The sequence below is a fragment of the Sabethes cyaneus genome, chromosome 1 (assembly GCF_943734655.1).
Source record: "Sabethes cyaneus chromosome 1, idSabCyanKW18_F2, whole genome shotgun sequence".
Taxonomy (NCBI): domain Eukaryota; kingdom Metazoa; phylum Arthropoda; class Insecta; order Diptera; family Culicidae; genus Sabethes; species Sabethes cyaneus.
This window is the reverse complement of record NC_071353.1, coordinates 145,665,564-145,691,870: the sequence shown is the minus strand read 5'-3', so window position 1 is coordinate 145,691,870 and position 26,307 is coordinate 145,665,564. Positions and strand designations below refer to the sequence as shown.

Sequence of the window (26,307 nt, the reverse complement as noted above, 5' to 3'; positions counted from 1 at the left end):
AATCGATAGAGTTCGACGAACTGAGCAATGTCTGTGTGTGTGTATGTATGTGTGTATATGTGTATGTGTGTGTGTGTGCAGCTAATTTTCTATCGCCTGTTTTTCGAAGGTGGCTGCACCGATTTGACCGCTTTTACTTTTGTTTGAAAGGTATTATTGCCTAGTATATCACTATTGAATTGCTTTGCGGTCCGACATTTCGTTTAAAAGTTATAAGCAAAAATGTGAAAACTACGTGACACGCGTTTCTCCGGAACAACGCAACCAATTTTAACGATCTTAGTACCAAACGAAAGCTCCTGCTATTACTAAACTTTTTACCAAGTTTTATTGAAAACGGACAAGCAGTTTAAAAGTTAGCCTTAAAAAACCTGTTTTGACTAGGTACAAATGATCGCCTGTTTCTTATAAGTTATGAGCAATCGTATACAACACATTAAAATTTACAATTATATTCGACGATTTCATCTTAGATAATTTATCTAGTTTAAATCAGTTTGGCAGCAAATTAGAGGTTTTATTGCTGCAAATATATCTGCAAAATTTCAGAAGAATTGGTTTTGCAGGTCAAAAGATATTAACCCTTGAACACTCGCGCCAACTCTCGTAACACGGTTGCTCGCACGAGACAATAGCCCTAAACCAAAAAAACCCGAATTAATCCACCTAGCGGCGTGACCTAGCCTTTCTACTGTCACAATAATCATCATTTAATTTCTCAGGAACATCTACGTATAATTAACTTGACTATATTTTTAAATATCCGTTCCGTATTCCTCAAAATCCTTATTTGCCAGTAAAATTCACAACGTATTGCGTAGAATAATTAAATTTTCTTTCCTTGTGTGCGTAAATACTTGTAACACCTTATTTAGTTTTATAATCGGTCGGCCTAAACTTTCGGGCTTCAGAGCCACATAGGAAACTTGTTTTGAATTGACAATATGAAATATGTGTTCAGAACAGATTTTTTGATAATTAATTAATACCATGTGTTCAAAAGTTAGCATCTTTGAAAAACAAGAGTTCAGAAAAATTATTATTATACTTCGCCTTTGAAGACAAAGAATATCAACAACAAAATGATTAATCTCAAAATTTTACTATTAGTTTGCTTGGCTTCAATTTTACAATATATCTGAATTAGAAAAAATAACTAAATAGAGCATTAGATATGAAAAGGAGAAATTGAACTTTTTCTTAGCTGGCGCTCCTTCAGATAATTATTTTTGCATGAAAATCAAAACTTATGCTTTTTTTGAATGTACTTTCATGAATAGATAGTCATTAGCTTGATCGCATCGTTTTTACAATGTTGGAGGGTTAGGAAAACAAGAGGGTTGCAAAAGCTGCGCCTTAAACATGCTTGAGAATGGGAAATATGATCGATATGATTTTCAGTGCTTGTCATTTTTGATTTATTTGTTGAAACATGATACATGACATAAGACATCTGTCCTTTAAAATGTCATTAACGAAAACAAATCTTACAAAATTACTACCGTGCAACGTTTACTTCCTATTTTTCATATAACATTTCTAAGCTCTAGTATCTATTGATTGAAAAGAGCATCTATTGATGCGCAAAATTTGTTTGAAATTTGTATAAATTTATTTGGAAAAATCAACTCATTTTTAATCCTATACACCACTATACCTTCATGTTTAAATTAACTGCTTTTCTTCGCTGTTTGCTTTTCGTGTACAATTGTGAGTAACAGCAAGTGAACAAAATGACAATTGAAATCTGAAATCAAAGAAAAGAAAAAGCTTTTCGATTGAATCCCATTATTTAATATTTATTTGCAACAGATACGTAGTTCGCCTACGACGTGCAGGCTTCAACAGCGTCTTATTTCAAAGCGTATACGTATCTGTTGCGAATAAATATTAAATAGTGGGATTTAGTCGGTAAAAGTTTTTTCTTTTCTTTAATTTCAAATTTCGTATTCCACTAAGAGGCTTCAAAAATTTCAGACAATTGATTCAGAAAAGTGAGAAACATCTTTTCTTGAATTTCAATGCAAATTTAAAAATTGCAAATTGTCATCCCAAGTAACAATTTGAGTTTTATTACACTCTTATGATGACATTCAAGACCAAAATTGGTCATGAAAACCACCAGAAGAGTACAATCAAACTCACATTGTTGCTTGGGATCACATACACACACATACATACATACATACATACATACATACATACATACATGCATATATACATACATACATACATACATATATACATACATACATACATACATACATACATACATACATACATACATACATACATACATACATACATGCATATATACATACATACATACATACATACATACATACATACATACATACATACATACATACATACATACATACATACATACATACATACATACATATATACATACATACATACATACATATATACATACATACATACATACATACATACATACATACATACATACATACATACATACATGCATATATACATACATACATACATACATACATACATACATACATACATACATACATACATACATACATACATACATACATACATACATACATACATACATACATACATACATACATACATACATACATACATACATACATACATACATACATACATACATACATACATACATACATACATACATACATACATACATACATACATACATACATACATACATACATACATACATACATACATACATACATACATACATACATACACACATACATCACACACATTGAATACAATCAACATTTGTTTTGAATTCACACGTTTTAACGGTTTAATACACGGTGCTTAAGTGTTAAAGTTTAAATAACTTTTGAATGAACTGTCCGATTTTCAATAACTCGGTTTTGTTTGATAGATCTCAGCAGTAATTTTCAAATAATAATAAAATGTGTGATGTTTTTCATTGAATTAATGCTTATATGTTACAAAAATATGTTTTAAATACTATTTTTTCACATTTCTTTATGTAACTTTCAAACTACAAGCCCAATCGTCATGAAATTTGGAAGTTAAGGGTTTGCAAGGTTCCTCTTTCATATGCAATCAATTTTGTTCAAATCGGTTAAGGGACCTATGAGATAATGAAGTCCCATATTTTTCATATTTTTATACATAACTTTTGAACTAAAAGTCCGATCAGTATGAAATTCAATAGCGACCAATGGGACACCTAGACCTTTCATTTGACACTAAGAACATTAAAATCGGTCCAGCCATCTCCGAGAAAAGTGAGTGAGATTAAAAGCGTCACATACACACACACACACACACATACACACACACACACACACACACACACACACACACACACACATACATACACACACACAGAAAATGCTCAGTTTTCGAAACTGAGTCGAATGGTATATGACATTCGGCCCGCAGGACCTTCTTTCCATTTCCGGTTTTCCAAGTGATTTCTATACCTTTATACTATATATTTATATAGTAGAAAGGCAAAACGTGCGCATTAGAGTTTTGACTAGGAAAACTTGGTTTTAGGTTTATCGCACCTTTGGAAGAGTTTCTTGAAATTGCAAGCTCTATCGTCTGGTAGAATTTAAATTTTGATTAATCCCCCTAAAAGTGAAATAAAAAAAAAATGTTTTTCTTCAGTTAAGATATAACACATTGATGTGATCTGTAAAGTTTAAGAGCATATTATTACCAGAAACTTTGCTGAAGACAGTAACCTTCTGTCTCTTCAGCGAAGATAGAAAAATCTAATTTATTTTATATGAGGTTGTAAAATCAGTTTTTCCATTTTAGCTCGTTTTGTAATTGTTGTATGACTTTTTCATGTTGTACAAATAATAAAAATACATAACTTTGCGTGTTTAGTAACTGTAGAACTTTGATTATAAAAAAATACCCTAATTTTGACCCCGAATTACCCGACTATCGACAGACGGATACATGACCCTTTGTGTTAAAACCACTCTAAATAAAAAAAATTATGGCATTTTGCTCGTAACAACTTTATTGAAGAATATATGTTAGTAAAACATCGATTTGTAACTTTATAATAAAACTAGAGGACCCGGCAAACTTCGTACTGCCACAAATTGGACTGAATGTGTCAGATTGTAAATTTCAGATGAACTGTGAGAGCTGCTGATTTTTAGAAAAAAGAGTTTACTAAAGGTATAAGCAGGGTTTTGTAGTTTTTTAAAGAGTTCAACGTTTGATATTTGATGTAGTTGATGTTCAGAGAGCGTGTATATCTAATAACCGTATCTGACAATCTGGCAGTTTGACAAAATCTCAAAATTTATTATCCGTTGGAAATATGTCGGTGTAAAAGTTGGTTTGTGAATTCCCAATACCCAACGGTTCTATTGATAGAATTTACATCGAGCCTTGTCTTATGAACTCTGCTGATTGTGCACTTATTTTTTGTATAAGTGATTTCGATGGCTTAAACACCGCCTAGTTTCGTCTGCTGCAGTTGATCGTCTAATTATAACCATTATGAGAACGGAATCATTACACTACCAACTATATTTTAATTGATGCTGAAATATATTATTGTACTATTCAATACTCCCAAACACTTTTTATTTGCTTTAGTATAGTCATCCCAGTATTATCTATTCTGTATGCTGGTTCTTGAGTTAGCCAACAGTTTTTGGACACTCGAGCATATTCCCTTCATCACAATCAAAGGTTCGTGTGAAATTCCATGATAATTTAAAATTGAATTCATTATTCTGATACGTATTAGATATCAACAGTCATGCGATTTTTATTTTTATTTGCTTTCTAAATTGATTGATAAGAATTAGCCAAAATAGTTGCATTGCCCAATCTTGATAACTGTAAGTTGCAAACTGCGTTAGTATTCATTACTGATCCAGATTCCATTAACAACTACATAACTTTTTTACATTTTTAAGAGATGAAATACGACTTGAAATCGACAATAAGTTAACTTTTGTAAAATTTTCATTTATATCAGTACCTTTAGAATTGATTTATTAGTGTATTGCTGAATACTATGTTTATCTGCATATGCAAGTTCTTCATTTGGCAATTTGGAGGTGCCAATTTAATCAATTTAGTGCTTAAACCATTTGTACGAATTTCATTATTGACGCTTTTGGCTTGAGTTTGGGTTTATCAAAAAGTTATACCTACAACACATTACATAATGTTAATTATTTTCTGATCTTGCTAGACCACAGAAATGATTAATAGCAAGAATATCCCTCATTGTTACATGTGGCGATTTCAAAGAAGGTAACACGTGTTTGTTTTTGGCGGCAACGGTGCTGTTAATCAAACGTGGTATCGGTTGACGATCGTAGTAACTACCGATATGGCGCATACAATGCGTTGCGGGTTTTATATGGAAAACTTATTTTTCGAGTTTTCTAATCTTTCCAGTAAATTTTACAATTTTTCTCGCCGTAAAAACATAGCGGTGGTAGAAACGAACACAATAAAGAAAAGACGGCTCAAATCGGATGCTCCGTTCTCAAGTGATGCGCGGTCGAACTTTTTCACTTCTCTTTTATATATAAGATGGCATTCTAAAACCTACACGTGTTGTACGAAATACAACAGCGTGAGTAACCGAAGGTTAATAAAAATTGATGAAATTTATTCAAGAAAACTTTATTGAGTCAAATAGAATGCCATTACAGGAAATTATGCATAGTTCAAAAACCTATAAACTAGACCTTTACTACGCAATGTATATGTTAAAGAGTAATATTTCCTCTTACAACTTACTTTTACTTGCATTTACTCAAATTAGTAACACTCTTACTCAGTACTTACTCGGCAATTTCATGAAATAAGGATCTATCAAAATTTATAAGTGCTCCTATTTTGTTAAAATTTTGTAAACTTATTCAGTTTCCAAAAAAAATATGTAAACAAACGCTCCACGCAACGTTAACGTAGATGGAGACCGTATAACAAAGGTTCCTTTCACCACTAGGTGGATTAAATCGGATTTATCTCAGATTTTGATTCTGTAATCTTTTCCGCTTATTTTAATACTAAATTTGTAATGATCCGACCACGGGAAGTGGCCAAAAAACGATCATACACTTAAGCATTCCAGTGCGGAGTGGAACAACTTCGGAGGAATAAAATGCCACTCCTGGAAAATCATGGTTTTCAAACTTCATGTACCGTCATCCGGGGATATTTGCAACACTTTTGAACTTTGACTTAGTATAACTTTCGAAGTATACCGCTTAGGTCCAAGTGTAAGTAGCCAAAACTTGTATAGTGGTGAGTACTTTTGATTTATGATTATGAGGAAAAATATAAACTAAATGAATCTGTAGAATGAACCAAAAATAGGGGTGTTGCAAGTTACCCAGTAAACGGGGTTACTTGCAACACTTTTCTGATTTTGCGTTTCTTATGATTTTATATCTGATTTCAAACCGCGAATGTCTATTTTGAGATATTTTGAATGTATTTGTAGTAAAACAAGAGATACTGGAGGCGTTTTTTGTTTCACAATTTCGTCTATCGCTTTTTTAAAGATATTCGGTGAAAATGCAGCATGTCGGCGAACTCCAAATTGCCGTTTCAAGGCACGTGGAATTTTTCACAATTTTAATTTTTCTGGAGATGGTGGTAGACAAAATAACATCGTACAGATGCAAACTTACTTTTTACATACTGTCTATTACGATAATTTTCATTTTTACAAGTGCAAGTCGCGCCATATTAGAAGTAATAACACGAATTCATCGTTTCTTCTCCAAGTTCAAAATATAAACAAAGCTCAAAGTTGCTATTTGTTAGCTTATATGATGCACTTATTGTGTTCAGGAACCAAACAATAAAAAATAATTCCATGTCAATGAACTGACTGCAACTTTGCACATCCATTTTTCCTACTCTGAAAGTGAAATTACTTTCCAATCGTGTAAAAACAAGCAAAACAATGATGTAATGGATTTAACTTAACTAAGCGCAAGTTCAGCTCCTTCTATGCCGTCACGACCAGGAATCCAGTACCGATTGACTAAGTTTACGTGGCTGGCATCGTCGAAACAAATAAATGAAACTGAGTTTCTCTTACCTTCGCTTCATTCTTGCTGACTTGCTTCAATTGTTGAACAGAACGTTTCAAGCAAGCTTCAGTTGAAGTTGGTGGCTGTTTCAATTGACGACGGCAGAATGTCAGGCACGATTTGTCGACATTGACTAGGTTAACTTTAATAGGCGTTGCATTGTAGGAAATGTTACTCAAATTCAATTCATTTGCATTGAAAGTTGCTAGCCTTCATCTGAATATTTGATAGAAAAGTACAAATAAAAAGTTGAAACCAATTGTCATGATGAATTGAAACCCGTGTCGCTGACGCTGACCGAAGCCAGTTTTAAACTGAAGCGGTGTTGCTTCTTTTGAAACCGAAGCTTCACTGCTTCATTGTTGTGTGACGCTATGCAATTGAAGGTGACGTTGTCGGGCCCTGATCGACAGACTTCGCGGCCAGCTGTTAGAGTACAGGACAGTTACGGAGCTAGTGCAAAATTCCTGCTAACTATCTAGCAGCACTGCCTAGCTGAGATTCGAACATTCGACGACTTGCTTGTTAAACCAGCATCATATCTTAAAGCTAACTGGGCGCAAATTTGTTAAAAAAAAAGAGCTAATAAAATTTATAAAGCGCAAACTGACTATTTTCAGTTGTTTTTATCATTGTATATTTCGTGAATAACCTAATATAAGTTATTTGTTCTAAATTTTTAAGTCACTTTTTGGTCACTATTATTCAAATTTTGGTCACTAAAGTCACTATTTTTAGTTGGCCAGGTCGCTTCCAGCCCTGAGATTAGGATGCTTAACGTTGATGGATTTTTTGTCAATTTAAAGAGCCTAAATGCCCCTCATTGTGCAAGCGTCTAGACACAGAACGATGTCTCTATTTCGAATTTGATATTTGCTGCTCTACAGTCTTGTCTTCAGTTATCAAAACCGCATCCAAGCAAAGTTTTGCTCGCAAATTGCAAATTAGCTGCCACAAACGTAATAAAAGTATTCGCGGTACGTTTCTCGGCAGTCAGGAAGATTTGATTTGGAAAACATCGAAAGCCGGAGGCTGCTGCATCCACAAAAAGAGTGGCCAGCACTTTCAAGTGGAACTCCAAGCTCTCCGTCCAAGTTGTCGCAAACAAACTGTGAGTATCGTCTACCAAGAACTCTCCCAACATACCAACCCTGGAACTTACTAACTTATTCCATGTTAGCCGGTACGGCAAAACAAAGGGATGAAATACAGTCTATCCCTGGCGCTCTGTTGGATTTCATACATTGCAGAGTTGCAGAGGCACCTAAAATGTTCAGTCCATCACTTAAGCTGTTCTGTACGGTCAGTCAGTAACTGATCAGCTCTGTCCATCAGCGGCATCTTAGTATTCATCCTGGCATCACTAAGGCGGCGAGGAATATCGTACAAGAAACAGATATCACCATTACTTTGGCGGCGGCCGGTGGATTCTCCTCCTTCGGCTAGGGAATTAGTTCAGGCTCTCTTGTCCCGCCTACAAGCGTGTTTTACAGCCGTCTTCAGTTCGGCGTATCGTTGATGGCCAGCGGTTTAAGTCGCTCTGGTTCGATCTCGCTCAATGCCGGCTTTTGCATCTGTCCGCTCGTCTTCCAAGTTTCGTCGGAAATCCACTCTCTCCGCCCGCTGCACACATCACCCCAGATTTTGTCACTGGTCGTGATGCAGGCATTCTTTTTTGCCGGTCCATTGTTCTTCGATAATTCCATCGGGTAGCAACTCCTAGGCTGAGGAGTAGTATTTTCATCTCCCAAGCCAGAGTAAAACAAGACTTGTCCAGATGATGTCTTGGGTTCGCCAGCATCAGACCAACCAACATCGCTTAGTCTTCAGATTTGCACAAATTCACTCTTTGCCAGCCCTCAGACGTTGAAAATGGGCAGAAGTAAATTAATCGCCTCATCAGGGATAGAATCATCAGTGAGGTTTAATCGGAAGCGCTAAGAACCAAACTTTTGGAGGACAATAAAATTACTCTTCAGAGGGCTATTGCAAAATTGTAAAGCGAACGAAACAGCGGTCCAGCAGAATAAGTCCATCGTGGAAAGTACCAGCGGTAAGAGCGGTGAGGTAAATACCGTAAAAGGTTTTAAGGCTTCGGAAAAATGAAAAAAAAGGCGATCGCATTCGACCATTCGTTACTAAACGTTTCCGTAACATCGCTCTACAAGCAACACACCAACTGTGTCATCCTGGTACGCGTGCAACAGCCAAATTAATGACAGAGCGATTTGTTTGGTCGAGCATCCGCAAAGACAGCATTTCGTACGCCAGGAATTGCTTGCAATGTCAGCGATCAAAGGTGTCGCGCCATACTCAATCACCCGTGCTACAATACTCAACGCCAGATAGCCGATTTTCGCATATTAATATCGACATCGTTGGACCTTTCCCTCCGAATAAAGGACATCGATATTGCCTCATCGTCATCGACAGGTTCACACGGTGGTCAGAGGCTTTTCCTGTTCCAGATATGACAGCCCCGACGATCGCAGAAGCTCTACTCACTGGGTGGATTTCACGTTTTGGCGTTCCAAAGTACGTTACGACCGACCAAGGACGCCAGTTCGAATCATCATTGTTCTCAGCGTTAACTCGCTTGCTGGGAACTACTCACCTACGTACAACTTCGTACCACCCCCAATCAAACGGTATCATCGAACGGTGGCATAGAACCTTAAAATCAGCGATTCTGTGTCACAATCCCGATCATTGGAGCGAACAGCTACCGGTGATTTTGCTTGGTCTACGAACGGCCTAGAAGGAGGACATAAAAGCATCTGCAGCTGAGATGGTATACGGAACCACTCTTCGAATACCATCAGAGTTTTTCGTCAACAATTCAAAGGAAACGAACGAAGCTGAATTCATTGCAAATCTACGTAAAGTCATGCGTAATTTGCGAGTTCAACAGACGTCTTGGCACGGCAATCGGAGTGTATTCATCCATCCTTACCTGCACTCTTGCAAGAACGTCTTCGTACGCAACGATTCGGTTCGACCGTCACTATCGTCACCATACGAAGGACCGTTCGAGGTGATGAATCGAAGTGACAAATTCTACAAGGTTAACATCAGAGGGCGAACAGTGAACATCTCGATTGACAGGTTGAAACCAGCCTATATAGTGGAAGATACATCGAATATTTCGGGACCTGCAACTACAACTGCTGATGCAATTCCTCCGACTAGAGTCACTCAATCTGGTCGACGAGTTGTCATCCCTCTTCGCTACGGTTCGACCTAGTCTAGGTGGGGAGTACTGTAGCAGCATCCTCATCTTCGCTATCAACGCAACATCGGCTGGTGGGACAACCCTGGCATACCGACAAAAGTGAAATATCGAAACCACACTCGAAATCAAATCTATTGTTATAGTATACCAATCCAAATTCTATTATTTCTATAACCTACTGTTACTACATAGGGTGATTTGCCAATTGTTGCCCACTTAATGTAGTAAGTTTCAGTTTTTCTCATTTTTCAAAAAAAACTAGCGTATTACTTATATCAAATCGCACAGAACCGTATCTACCTTGGATAAACGCTACGCTGCGTCGCCTCAAATCCGAAAAAAAAGCTGCATTAAGGAGGTATTCAAGGTACAAGACCCAATCGCTGCGAAACCACTATCTGGCGCTCAACAGACGTTACAAAAAATTCAGTCGTCACTGCTTCCGTAAATACTTAAACAACGTCCAGCGCAGATTGAAACGTAGCCCTAAGTCATTCTGGAAATATGTGAATGCTCAACGAAAAGACAACGATCTTCCGTCAGCAATGTTCTTTGGAAACGACACTGCTACTGATATGGATATGGTTTGTCAACTATTCTCACGGAAATTCTCCAGTGTCTTTGTTAACGAAAGGCTGTCTGACACAGAAGTATCGACTGCACTAGAAAGCGTTCCCAGTCTCGGCGACTCTCTCAATAACCTGATTATTGACGATGCTATGATTAGGCTGGCCGCTCTGAAGCTAAAAAGCTCTTCCTCCGGTGGACCGGACGGCATACCTTCAATCTTTCTGAAGAACTGTATTGAAGCCTTAGTAGCCCCAATCCGTCGTCTGTTTAGCTTATCGATTAACTCAGGAGTATTTCCTTCTGCCTGGAAATCCGCTTATATGTTTCCAGTTCATAAGAAGGGTAATAAAAGAAACGTGGACAATTACAGGGGAATCTCCGCCTTATGTGCATTATCAAAACTCTTCGAGCTCGTCGTGATCGCACCAATTTCCTCGTTTGTCCAGCAGTATTTGGCCGATGAACAACACGGATTCATGCCCAAGCGCTCAACGACCACCAATCTACTAACACTCACTTCCCACATAATGGACTGCTTCGACGACCGTTCTCAGACAGACGTCATCTACACGGACCTCTCTGCTGCCTTTGATAAGCTGAATCATCAAATCGCTATCGCTAAACTGGATAAACTCGGTTTTGGAGGGCCGCTGCTCCAATGGTTTAAATCGTATCTGTCGAATCGTCTCGTCAATGTATCTATCGACGGCTCCATTTCGCAGGCTTTCACCGCCTTCTCTGGAATTCCGCAAGGTAGCCATCTTGGTCCTTTGGTTTTCCTTATCTATTTTAACGACGTCAATATAATGCTCAAAGGTCCTCGGCTTGCGTTTGCCGACGACTTAAAATTGTTCGCAAAAGTAAATGACTCGTCTGATACTCTTGCGCTCCAGGACCAGCTGTCGATATTTGCCGAATGGTGTAAAAACAATCGTCTAACATTGAACCCCGATAAATGTGAAGTGATTACGTTCTCCAGAAAGCTGAATCCGATAATCTTCGAATACCGACTGTCAAGCATGTCTTTACGACGTGTAGATTGCGTCAAAGATCTCGGTGTACTACTCGACTCCAAACTGACCTTCAAGCAACACGTTTCCTTCATTGTCGACAAGGCCTGCAGGAATTTGGGATTCATCATGCGTATCGCCAAAAGCTTCAATGATATATACTGCTTGAAATCACTCTACTGTGCGTTAGTTCGTTCTAATCTTGAATACTGCGCACCCGTATGGAGCCCGTATTATCAAAATGGCGTCACCCGAATCGAGGCAGTACAGCGGAGGTTTATTCGCTTTGCGCTCCGACGGCTACCATGGAACGACCCGATCAGACTACCAAGCTACGAACAGCGTTGCAGACTAATCAACCTGGACTCTCTGCAAAGACGCCGGGACGTAATCAAAGCTGTTTTTATATCAGATGTTTTGACGTCTCGGATCGACTGCTCTTGGATACTTGAGAGAATCGACATTTCAGCTCCGCCTCGCTTAACACGGAACAATTCATTTCTACGTATACCACACAGAAGAACCAACTACAGCACCTTTAGCACTATTAATGGTTTACAACGCAATTTTAACCGTTTTGTATCCTGTTTTGACTTTGGCGTTAGCCGCAACGTGTTGAAATCTCGCTTTAGAACATTAGCTAGTAGTTTTTATTAGTCATTAGGATCCAGAAATCTGTTGACTTTTTTTTTTTTACCAAATAAACAAAATTCGTCACACAAGTAGAGTAACCCTTCAGTAAAACATTTTACTTGATTTTATATGCCTAAATATTAAAAAAATGTTGTGATTGAAGTTTTTCTGGAACAGCATAGGGACCCAATTGTTGTACACCTGGTTAGCCATATTTGCCTAATTTTGCACACTTTCAACCCAATTGTTGCACCGCAAAGAACAAAATGATAAGAACAATCAACAACCATGGACTGCTGACATACAAATGCAAGGATAATGAAAACATAGATTTACGAACAATAGAAATGTTACCGTTTTTATTTTATAGTGTTTATAAGTGGTCATCACATAGTACTAAATGATTGCATGAGTTATTTTACATTTTTGTTTCTTACATTTTTGATTTTCGTCTTTGATACCTTTTCCTTATTAAGTTTCAAACGCAGTAATTTTTTCTCTTCTTGTAGTTTTTTCTTAAGTGCGCGTTCTTCGACAAGTTTCTGTTTTTTTAATAAAATTTCTTCTTTTTCTTTTTGTTTCTTATTGAGTTCCAGAGGATGCTCAGAGGAAGTTAAAATAAAATGACGTCGCTACGAATAATTTTGTTTTACCATTTTACGCTTTGGAGTAGGTGGTACATTTAGCAAAGCGGAAATGCTTATACGGCGATCCAGCTTGTTTAAAATTACATCTCCCAAGTTCGTTGTACCACTTTCATCACGTTCCTGTTTTGAAAAAGTATCGAGTTTCTGCGGTTCAGCACTGTCAATAAGTGAAAGTTCATTATTATCTGAAGAGCAAGTGTTTTCGTTTAAAATCGCATCAAAGGAATTTGTCTGTACAGAGAAAGGTTTATGGCAAATCTTATCGACAGTTTTGTCTCCAAGGCATTCATCAAAGTCAGCTAATAATTCGCGATATGTATAAGAAATGATTTTGTCAGAATCGCTCAATTCATCAGCTTCGAAACCAGCCATCGTATTTTTAATTTTCTGAATTTTTTCACGTCCAATAACCTTTAGACAGTTTTCAATTTTTTCTAGGTCAACAAGTACTGCTTGTTCAACCTGATTCTACTGTTCCTCGGTAATGTTATCATTGCCATTAGCGGGCTTCCCCAGCAACGACTGTAGTCCACCGCTTCTGAATCGAATGGGAAAAGACCGCACTTGCGAAATCCAGCTTTAATGGTTTCTGTCTTAATACCAACGTTTATAGCTTCCTGCAAAAGTGAGCCAAAACTGTCCAACGTAAACGCCTTTCCTTGATTTGATAGCTTCCAATATTCAACACACTTTGCCCAGCTGTTTTTGAGTGGCTTAAAAATCGCTACGTCGGCTGGTTGAATAATATGGGTAGAATTTGGGTAGAGTGCTATAAGTATAATGCCCAACTCTGCACACAATTCAGCCGTTTCAACACCCGTATGGGACGAATATCCGTCTACAAATAAAATTATTGGAAGCGGAATCTGTCGCCGTACGAGTGATGGATATACAATGTTTTGAATATAAGCAATAAAATTTTCCCGATCCATCCACTCTCTTTCCGACTTTCCGATACCCCAATCGGGTTGGAAACTCAGCAATAGTTGCTTTGATAATCGTTTCATAGGTAAAATCACATCAGGTGGTTACATGAATCCGGAGGCATCGAAAGTAAACATGACCCTAGTATTTTTTTTAGCATCGGCATGCTGCACCATATAAACATTTCGATTGCCTTTTGTCGCAACTACCGATTTTGTGGCAGGGTCAAATAAACATTGTTTCATCTGCATTAAGCGGCTCGGATTGCTTAAGATTTCCAAAAGTCCTCTTTCTTGAAGATAACCATGTATCTTTCCAAACCAATTCTTTATCTCCGTTTCCGAAACATTTGCCGCTGCGCGAGTTACGCTCTTATGTTTCCGAATCGCCAATTCAGGGTGTCTCTTCAAGAAAAGTGTAAACCATTTGTGCCCTAAAATAACTAATATTAGTTTTTAGCTTTAGTTATGATAGAAATATCATATCACATTTTATATTGCATCTTACCAGGATTACCATCTTTAAACACAGTTTTACGGGCGTTAATATTCAAAAAAGCTTTTACTTTGGCAAAAATGCTCTGCTTTGTACAAGGGAACCCGCGTTTTTCAAGATCTTTCACCCATTGGATAACTTTTTCCTCCTCGTCTAAAGTCAACATAGTATTTGGTCCACGTCGAGATTTACCGCTCCATGTTTTTTCAATCCGAAAGCGAATTGTCGACTTTGGCACTGCAAAAAAACCTCGATGCTTTTCCCAAATTCATATTTTTTGATTTCACTGCTTCAGCCCAGCATTCAAGTTTTCCTCGGCGTATTTGCGTTTCTTAAGACGTCGTACTTTGTCACTATTTCCGGTGATTTCATGTCAGCTGCCTTCTAAAGGTTGTTACCTATCGTTAGTATTTATTATAAATAGATAACATTACTAGACTTACAATTTTATTTGCCATTTTTGAAGTTGTCGTAGGAAAGCGTCTGCAAAATTTTGTAAACAAAACGGATTGGAAATTAAGAATGGGCAAGTTACCGACCGATGGAGTTACCGGCAACTCCATCGAAAATAGCCGCGTATCGATATAACTATCGATATTTATTCTGGTCAATATCTTCTTCCTTTATAATTATTCGTCAGAATCTTGTAAAATTTTGCATTAGAGTTGATTAAAATGAAAATACTAAAGTGATTTAGGATGGTGTGCAAGAAATGGAATTTATGTTACTATTCTTTCCAATAGTTAACCAATATGCATAAAAGTATGAAAAAGTCTAATATAGTATTTTGTTAAACCAAACATTGGAAATACAAGTATTCTGAATACGATCAAAATAAATGTAAGATAAATTTGCTCGTGTGTTAGAAAACAAAAGCTTAAATTTGGAGAGTGGTTTCTTAAACCATAGTGCAAGCGTTCGCCGGATTTTGGTTCTACTGAGTATCGAATTTTTGGAGGAAATTTTTATATGCCCAAAAGTTTGTTATTAACAATTACACTTACAAATATTTTTAGACAATGGATTATATTTGTGTTGTGGACATTTGGAGCGTTATGGAAATGTCGGTATTTTCAGATAATATTTAAAAACTGAGAAGCGGGCAACAATTGGGTAGTGTGCAACAATTGGCAAACTACCCTACTCGACAAAATTAATTATATCGATGTTGAATAGAATAAAATTATTAGTCTTAGCTTGCAATTCAACCGGTGCACATCTTTTCATCTCCGAAAGACCGCACGTATATTGATAGCAGCTAAATACGGAACGGATCAATCGGCATAGGATGCGGCAAAGAACAAGAAACGATTAATGGATAACGATTGGAAAATTGGCACCTGGAATGTCAGAACTCTCCACGAACCGGGCCCGAGTTAGTTTGCTTGCTCGAGAGCTACATCGACTCTGAATGAAGACGGCTGCTATTCAGGAAGTTCGATGGCCAAATTTCGGAGAAAGAAAGTTCCGCGTAGTAGACCCTATTGCAGGCACTTCTCTAGTACATACCACATCTACTAGAGTAGCGGTAGGAAGGCAAAATATTGAGTCGGTTTTGCAGTGTTGGGAAAGAAAAAGCAACGAGTTATCCGATGGAGGCCCGCAGATGACCGTATATGTGTGTTGAGAATTAAGGGTAAATTTTTCAACTACCGCCTACGAAACGTCTACGTCAAACGATAAACCCGATGATGCTAAAGACGAGTTCTACGGAGGGATTCTTCCGTCCAGTAATAGCCAAGACATAGCCTGCATCTTTCGACCAATGATAACGTTCTGAGGTTCATAAATTTTGCCGCGGCCAGAGGAGCAAAATATGCTGCTATATGGGTATATATGGGAAAGAGCAGAACAATCTCACCAGCAAATATAATTGAGTCAAGTTTCCATCGGTGCATCTAATATCAAATAATTAATTTAATTTTTTCGTTTGATATCCATGTCCATTATTTAAACTTGTTACGGCCAAACTTTTCCCTTTACAGTAGGAGTAACTTGATGAGCTAAAACGAAACAAATAATTAAAATTACATATTAGGCTTACCTGCTAGCTTTTTAGATCAGGCAGTCGGGAACCATGCGGCATCGTACCTCCTAGTGGAGATGGCAGGTAGGGGCTTAGGATGGTAAAAGCTACGTTGGACGCCCATTTGCCTTCCCCCAGTTCATACCCACTTGAAATTGTCTTTGTAATTGAACTTTAATTGGACTTGAAACTAGATCTATTTTTACCTAATTAATTTGCTGGTCGCGAAAATACCAGGCGAACAAATTAAATTCTTAGTACCTGCGGGCTACAGCTTAAGTTTTTTTTTTGAAATGAATCGTATGGAGTTGGGGGCCAGGAAACCCAGTGAGTTGGAACAAATCTTTCACATACTATTATCAATAAAAGGAACAAAAAACAAAAATAATTTCAACACTGAATGTAAGTTCGACAAATCGAATATATATTTGATGTTCAGCTAACGAATACGATCAATGTCCAAGATTTGTTTATCTGATTCCGGCTAAATTACCTCAATTTTTCCCCAGACAGACTAAGCGCGCATCACTCCGCGTGCATTTTCCCGTGCCTGTTGAGCGTGCGCAGCAGCTTGAAACTTTTTCCGCAAACCTCACACGGAAAGCGCCTTCCGGTGGCATGTATTTGTACATGTTCCCACAGGCTGCTTTTGAAGGAGAACCCTTTTCCGCACACCGTACACTGGTGCGGCCGCAGGCCTTGCACACTGTTTTGGTGTGCTTCCAGGTTTTTCTTATTGGAATAGTTCTTTCCGCAGTGCAAGCACTCGAACAGCGTTTGCCCCGCGGTCACCACCGAGTGCGTCCTTTTCATGTGCTGCCGTAGGCTACACTTGCGATTGTACTGCGCACTGCATAGGGCACACTTGAACGGTCTCGGATCAACGTACAGGTGGATTTGTCTGTGAACGGACAGGGCGCTCGACTGCTTGTACGCCAAGCCACAGATGTCGCACTTAAACAGTCGCTCACTACTGTGGTGTTGCATGTGCCTGGCAAGGGCAGACTTGTCTTTGAATCCTTTTTCGCAGATTTCGCACCGGTGCGGACGTCCCACGAGGTGTGCTCTACCGTGCTTCGTTAGTTGACTTGCAAAGGGAAAGGCTTTGTTGCATTTCTCACATTTAAAGTTCTTTTCTTCGGTGTGTGTTGCTTTGTGATAGTTGAGCGCATGGACGGAGCTTAATGTTTTGTCGCACAAATCACACTTGAACGGATGCTCGTCGGAGTGAGTTTTCATGTGAGTTTTCAGGTTGTTCTTTACAAGGAATCCTTTATTGCAGACGCTGCAAACGTACACTGGCTTGTCCTTGTTGGTCACACCGGCGCCACCGGTGTGAGATTTTTTATGTCTTATCATTGTCTGATAAGAGGAACAGACCTTGTTGCACACGTCGCACTCACGGGGCTGCGTTCTCTTGTGTCGATTGTAATGACTTACGAATGGTCCCTTTTTGTGGAACTGTTTGCCACAAATGTCGCAGTGGTAGCCTTCGGAACCTGCGGCACTACCAGTGGGGATTGTCTCCAAGGGTTCCGCAACGCTGCAACAGAAGAGAAGCATCCGATTCTTAGTGAAGGAAGTTGAAGCTTTGCTATCCGAAAGGATATTGTTCTCTGTGTTTAATTAAATCACATGTCAATTCATAACGTAAGTTTTTTTTTAAACTAAAATATGTGCCTGATGGCTTCTTTCAAAGTCTACGAACACTCTACAGATACTGATTTTTTCCAGATATTTTTTCTAGAATATAAAAAATTCATTGGGAGCAGTGCCTTGGTGTAGTAAATTGAAGACGAAATACGTATCTGTCAAAATAATGAATAAATAGTTGATTTAAAAGGAAAAGCGTCACTTTCCTCAGTCTACGGATTTTATTAAAACGCTCATGGAAGGAACATTAGACAAAATAACACAAAAATGATACAACAATAACATAGAACTCATTTAAAAAATACAAAACAATGACACATAGAGTAGGGCGGGGCATAAGTGCGATGTTTGAAGTTGCCATCAATATTCGTGAGATATAAAGAAGGACAACAACAAAATATATTTTATAGTGATGAAGTAACTCACTGTCTTCACATTTAGCTATAAATCATCTGGATTAATAATGTTATGCAAATTAAATTATTCATTCTTCTGGTCAAGTGCCGATTCGCACTTTTACCCCAATAGCGGGGCAAAAGTGCGATGCTCGAATTCATGAAATTAGCACAGCAGTAACTAATAAAACCATATTATCTTCAATCTGCGGTATGCTTCGGTAAGGAATATTCTCAATTTGCACCTTTCCTATTTTGCGCTGGTGTATTGTAGCCTCCGTCAGATCGAAACTTTTCCAAACGCTTGTTTTTTGTTTCATCAGCGGAAAAGCATTGTTTTCCTTTGGCCAACATCTGTAGACCACACAGTTTTCTGCAGGTAATATAGTGCCTGAAGCTGCATATAATTAGCTAAACATTTTTGCCTCGTCTATGAGTCGCACTTTTGCCCCGTCCGTGAATTGTACTTTCACCCCGCTAGGCGCTTGACGGGGTTTAATTAAATTATGGAAAAGCGAAATATATTTTGTAAATCCTTTCCACTGTATTTTCAAAACATATATGTGAGTGATGTAAAACGCTGCTACAAATTTTCAACAAGTAATGTCTTCCTTCTGATATCGTATTTGCCGTATAACGAAAAATTACATCAAAACCGCCCTAAAATAACATTAACACATAACTCAGCAACTATGCTTCATAAGCAACCAAAGTTTACGTTAGATTCAAGCTGTCAAAGTAGTCACCCATCCTTGCCAATGTAGTCAATTTACTCGGAATCTGTACCGATAAATCATTGTATCGCACTTTTACCCCCATTGCACTTTTACCCCTTCTTATTCTAAGTGATATATAAATGACACAATTATAAAATAAACGGTGCAGGGATACCTCGATATAAGACAACCTCGTTATAAAACAACCTCGATATAAGACAATTTTTACCTCGATATAAGACAAATTCCTTTGGCATATCTGGTAACAACACCAAAGCTAAGTTTCTATTCTAAAATCGGCCTCATGAAGATGTTCATTATTTCAAAATAACCCTAAAAATTGTAAAAAACTCATAGCAAAAACAATAACAATAAAATTTGTTACGATTTTGGTTTGACTACATACGCCATTTCCCAAAAAAAAAAGCTACAAACAAATACAAGTCGACACCATACTACGATTTTTTGAACTGTTTATTATTGTTTTTGCTATGAGTTTTTTACAATTTTTAGGGTTATTTTGAAATAATGAACATCTTCATGAGGCCGATTTTAGAATAGAAACTTAGCTTTGGTGTTGTTACCAGATATGCCAAAGGAATTTGTCTTATATCGAGGTAAAAATTGTCTTATATCGAGGTAAAAATTGTCTTATATCGAGGTTGTTTTATAACGAGGTTGTCTTATATCGAGGTATCCCTGCACCGTTTATTTTATAATTGTGTCATTTATATATCACTTAGAATAAGAAGGGGTAAAAGTGCAATGGGGGTAAAAGTGCGATACAATGATTTATCGGTACAGATTCCGAGTATGGGCCATTTCCCAAAAAAAGCTACGTTCAAAAAATCGTAAACACAAAATTGGTACAGAGCAAAATTGGCGGCCGCTAATGCAATTTTTTTTGAAAAAATCATTTTTCGATACAAGACAATTTCGACATAAGACAACTTTTTGAAACTATAAATTGTCATATATCGAGGTATCCCTGTTCAGAAATAATACAGAAATGGCACCAAAAAGCTTCAAAATAACTCAATTTTAATGCAATAAAACCAAGCACAAGGACACAAAAAGAACCCCAAAAAAAGCAAAGCCTGGGGTAAAAAGGTCTTTTAAGACTTGACCCTTCTGGATCGACAGATATCGCTTACTATAGTACAGGACAATCACGGGGCTAGTGCAACGATCCTAGTGATTCTAGCAGCACCGCCCAGCCAAGATTCGAACATACGACGACTGGGTTTGTTTTGGCACTCCAGCATCGCTTCTCGAGATTGACTGGGCGGAAGAATCTCAAAAAGGCACGAAAATACGAAAAAATATACAGATATAATGATACCCAAAGAACTCCAACTCTAAGAGGGTACTAAAATAACAGGTTTCCATTTCTAGTATAGTACAAAAATGGCCTAAAATATAAACGTAGCAGCAAAATGGCTCGAAAATAGTATAAAAATAGCATAAAATGATAAATGACCAATAAATAATACTGAAATAAAAGAAGTAGAAAACACAAGTACAACAATACTGATACAAAATGATACAAAAATGGCCACGCAAAGCGGCAAAATTGCCAGAAAATAATTCAAAACTGGCATAAAATAATCAAAAATAACGACATAAAAATAACACAAAAAAGCGGAAAAAATAAAAAGTAATGGCAGACACGAAAACAAAAAAATAGCACAAAACTGGCACCAAAATAGTACGGATATTAGCAAAAAGATACAAGAAATAATACTGTAGAAAATGTAGAATGATAGAATTGGAGAAGAAAACGAAACTAGGTATTAGACTGCCTAATAGAAGGGAGCGGCGCACAGTGGAACAGATTCAAAAAATAGTGAGACATAAGTATTAGCATCGAAACCTTAAGACATAGCGTAATAGTTGCTTCAGAAAAGTTTCTTCATTCAAAAAGCATTTTCTAGTGGTGAAAAAATATTCGGACATTAGGGTGTCCCTAATCAGATACAAACGATATTTTCTCTATTTTAAGTCAAACATGATTGCTATTCACAGAAAAGTTGTAGCTAAACTATTTTCGAGAAACTTTGTTGAATACTGAAGATTTCTATCTCTTACATGAAAGAAGTTAAAGAGCCAAACTCTTAGGGACACCATTAAAAACAGTTTTTTTTATCTAGCTCCTTATTAACGCTTCGTAAGCTTTTCAAATGTTCTATGATATTATTAATCACATCAAATTGCACATTTTCGTCGAAGACAGTAGAGCTCTATCTTTTTCCATTTAGAAGCTAACACTGGTTTTTAACCTTTTAATGTAATCTTTAATCTCTAGCTTTAGCAGCTAATCTCACTTATTTTTTGTGAATCAATTTATGCATTATCCCACCATGTACAACTTAGGGCGGAACAATGTATTGCAGTTAAACAGCATTTTATATAAATCGATGAATGTGTTGTAGTTTAGTTTTGTAATTTTAGTATTTTTGTCTTTTTTCTATTTTTTTTCTATTTTTTATTTTCACTCTACTCATTTTTTTATCTTCATTGGTTGAAAGAACTGGTTCTTTTAGCAGTTTCACCGAACGGCATAGTTTTTTACAGACTTCTGTATGGAAGATATCAACGGATCGGAGCATACCGTAAGTCTGTTAAAATATCTTGATTTGTGGTTTCCACAAAGCACATTCAAAAACTATGTTAAATCAAATATTCATACGGTGCACACATTCTTGCTCTAGGTTCCCAAAACCTTTTTATGTCCTTATTTCGACAATCTTGAGATTCTTTCGACAATGTACCAATCGGAAGATCGGTAGCTTCTACGATTGCTGCCTCATGGATTAAAATGCGGTGTACGCTGACGGGTTACACATTTTGCCGTAGGTTATATATTTTGATATTCACTAGTTTTTCGCGAAAAAAAAACAATTAATTAAAGCATTGACAGGTTTTGTATCTGGTAATCAGATTACCGTTACAAAATTTGCTGATTTAATTCAGAGAACATGCGAAAGCAGTACAAAACTATTGTTTCCATAGCTTTCAGCTTAAAATAAATGGTTGCCTTCATGGTATTTTTCTCAGATATTCCACAGTGTTCCGCCCTAAGTTGTAACAAACAGCATTTAAGGGTAAACGGGGTAACAACGCCCGCCGGGGTAAAACCGCCCACCATGGTTTTACAAGCTCTTGCTCAAATTAGTGATAAATGCTGATGATAGTCATATTACTGAATGCGTACGCAATATTTTATAATACCTTGTACAGCAATATCGTATAAACTATCGGAGAAATAAATAAAAACAGATTTTTCGTTATAATCGTTTCGTTTTTTATAACTTTATTCTCGCAGAACTTAGGGTTTATTTTATTCAAAACGTTAAAACTTGTAGTAAATCCAACCCATATCGCATCTCTGATCCTGTCTTCATCCGACAGTACCTAAATTAGGTAACTGTTCATGCAGTTTTGTTGAAATTGATAGTGAAATGTGTTAATCGGTCATTTGGGGGTAAAACCGCCCACAACGAACGGCGCAAGACCGTCGTGCTAATGCTTGTATAATGCTTGTGCGATAAGATTTTTTTTTTTATTCGCTTAAGATTCATCTGACGTTGTTGTCTACATGAATAAAAAACACTTACTTTATTACTTATCTAAAAGCACTAGAGAGCAGTAGTTGTTGCTTAAAATTACTACACGAAACAGAGAAATCGAAGAAATTGTATACGCTATTAAACAAACAACACATAACACGAATGGGCTCATTCTGGCCATACTCGGTGCGTCTGAAGTCCGGTTGAAGAAACTCTCTAATCCGAAGAGGGCGTGGGATGGCACTGACGTTGATTTGAGCCAAAATTGCGGGGCAATCCAATTCACCGACTAATACCTTCCCAATGAATACGACCCTTTCAATTTTTCGTCTTCTCTCCAATGTGTCCATATTCAACAAACGACAGCGGTCTTGGTACGGAGGCAGATTAAATGTGTCTCTACAGGTTTTCCAAAATTTTAAATCTCGTATATTTCGCGTTACGCGATTAAAATTTTCCTACAATATTGGATTGTTATTATTTTTATATAATTACAGGGTATTTGTAAACTTAAGTTTGTGCGCTTTCTAATGTTTACAGGAATTTAACCTTCGCGAATGCCGAGCTAGGACTTAGATCATTCCAACATCTAGATTCGTAAGCGAAGCACTTAGTTGAAGATACATTTTTAATTGGCATATAATTACTTACGTATGAGGAAATATAGACTGAGTAAGCTATTAGCTTTTTCTTGAGTAGAAATCACTTACTCTAACCTATAGATTGTACATTTTTAGATTAAGTTTAACTCACTTAATTAAACTTTAATAGACTTACTTTAGATTAAGCACAAATTGTAAATAGGTTGTAAATATTAGCACGTAAGAACTAATTAGTTTAAGTATAACTTTTATACGGTTTTGAAATCAGCAAAGTGAAATTTTAAATTAGATTTCCAATCACTTGTAGGCACGTAAACAATCTTTTCCGATGACAAGACGTTTTAGCTCGATTACCATGATTTGCAGTTTTACGCAGCTGTCGCAATTGACAGTTCTATCGTTCTGAGAGTATGACGGTCGTAGCACGGTGAAGTGCCGCTTTGCCAATGAGATACGAGTAGGTGCAGCGTTACACAAAGGGCATGCGCAACACCATGGGAGATATTTAAGCGCGTGTAGAATAAATTTGTGCTAAACGGCTTCCAATCTTGACGACCAGATACCTGTGTAAGGGCTCCACACCACAGCTACATATTCAATTACGGATCGCACGAGAGAGTAGGAAAGAGCGCGCAGGCAATATGGATCCCGAAATTCGTTGGTGACTCGAAATATAAATCCCAAATTTCTGTTGGATTTTGCAATTATGTAAGAGTAGTGCTCACGGAACGAGAGCTTTTCATCAAGGTGTACACCGAGGTCTTTGATAACGGAGACTCTATCCAATGACTCGCCATCGATGTTGTAGTTCCATGTAATCGGACTCTTTTTGCGGCTGAAAGAGATGACCGAGCATTTACGCACACTGATGGTGACCTCGTTTGTTTTGCTCCAGTCGACGAAGATATTGACAACCCGCTAGAGCTCGCGACAATCTTCAATGGACTTAACACTGAGGAAGAGTTTCAAATCGTCTGCATACAAAAGTCTGCATCCTCTAGGTAACACTGCGCATACATCATTGAAGAATAGTGAAAAGAGCAAAGGTCCCAGATTGCTCCCTTGTGGGACACCAGATCGATTACAAAATGAACTTGACTGTGCGTTTCCTAGCCTCACAGAAAGACGCCGGTTAACTAGATATGATCTTAGCCAGTCTACAAAGTTAGACACCGCACCCATGTGCTTTACTTTGGCCAACAGCAAATCATGGTCCACACGGTCAAAGGCCGCCTTCAGGTCTGTGTAAACAGTATCTATTTGAGTACCGTTTTCCATATTTTGAATGCAGTGTGATGTAAACTCTGTGAGATTTGTAGTAGTCGATCGTCCTGGAAAAAATCCGTGTTGGTCACAGGAAATGTGACGCTTAGCTTCATGAAATAAAAGCTTATTTACAAGAGTCTCCAGTAGCTTAGATCCTGCGCATAAAGAAGTAATTCCGCGATAGTTTACTACAACTGTGCGATCGCCTTTTTTGAAAACAGGAAATAGAAACGATTCCTTTCAGGCATCTGGAAATGTTGACTGACTCAACGACAGGTTGCATGTTACGGTTAAGGGTGTACATAGAGATTCTGCACAGTTTTTGAAGATGATTGGAGGTATACCATCCGGTCCCGGTTGCAATGACGGTTTAAGCTTCTTGATTGCTGCTGCAATATCTGTTTCGTAGAAGCGAATATCCCGCTTGTCGAGTATTTCCTCTGGAACATTTTGAAGAGCTTCGTCGATTCTTCGTGCAGCAACTTTTTCAGTCTTAAAGACACTAGAGAAATGATTTGCAAATAAGCAACAGATTTCATCAACAGAGCTCGCAGTGTCTGCCGCATGTGACATTACCGATGGGAGGCCTCGCTCTTTCCGTTTTCCATTCATAAACGACCAGAACCGTTTGGGATTCCGCTTCAGGCTTCGTTGAGTACGCTGCACATGTAAAGTGTAAAGCAGTTGATTGTAGATTCTGTAGCGGTTACTGGCTAATACGAATTCTCGTCTCGTATACGGGTTGCGATGGTTAGAGTAGTGCCGAAGCGCTTTAGCACGTCCTCTTTTTAATTCTCGTAATCTCCGATTGGCCCATGGAGGTTTCTGTTGTGGACGAGCGACAGGCACGTGAAAACTGAACATTTCATTTAACGTGTGTAACAGATAGTCAACCGCTTCATTGACATTGTTGGCATTGTACAATGGGGCCCAATCAACCATCATTAAGGAACGGTTCAACGCAACAAAATTAGATCTTCGGAAGTCGAACTGAAATTCCTCCTCAGGTTCGGCAAATGAGGCAGGCATGGAACAATTCACGGTGGTTGTTATAGCTGGGTGGTAGGAATCAAGGTCTACAAGCGGTTCAACAGCCTGGAGTACAGCGCATTCACGGACGACATACTCATTTACAAAAACTAAATCGAGTATACGATTTCGGTTGTTCACAACCGAATTCATCTGCTTCATGTCTAATAATGACATACCGTCGATAAGAACTGAGCTGGGACCGCTAAATAGAGATGTCGATGAATCTGGGAATAACCAATTTTCAGTGCCTTTTTTCCAGACGAGACCTGGCTGGTTATAATCACCATACAGAAGATGGGCATCATGAGTGTCCAGTGAATTGACAACAGCGTCAACACATTCAATGTTCCGTGCAAGGTAACTAGAATCTACTGCACATTCAGGGGAAACATATGCTGCGCCAATGAATACATTCCTATCGGTAGTGAAAATGCGAACCCATAGATGTTCAATGT

The 26,307-nt window shown here is 37.8% G+C and overlaps 1 protein-coding gene across 1 annotated transcript in view; it reads right to left on the bottom strand.

Annotated features, from left to right (window-relative positions):
* LOC128746355 (zinc finger protein 728-like) overlaps nucleotides 1-25,762 on the bottom strand; it is a 31,629-nt gene extending 5,867 nt beyond the window's left edge. The window contains exons 1-3 of the mRNA XM_053843409.1: nucleotides 25,165-25,762; nucleotides 17,211-18,235; nucleotides 10,036-10,139 (exon numbers count right to left, since the gene is read on the bottom strand). Coding sequence (XP_053699384.1) covers nucleotides 10,036-10,139; nucleotides 17,211-18,235; nucleotides 25,165-25,762 — 1,727 coding nt within the window. The remainder of the gene's footprint in view (nucleotides 1-10,035; nucleotides 10,140-17,210; nucleotides 18,236-25,164) is intronic.
* Nucleotides 25,763-26,307: the final 545 nt, after the last annotated feature.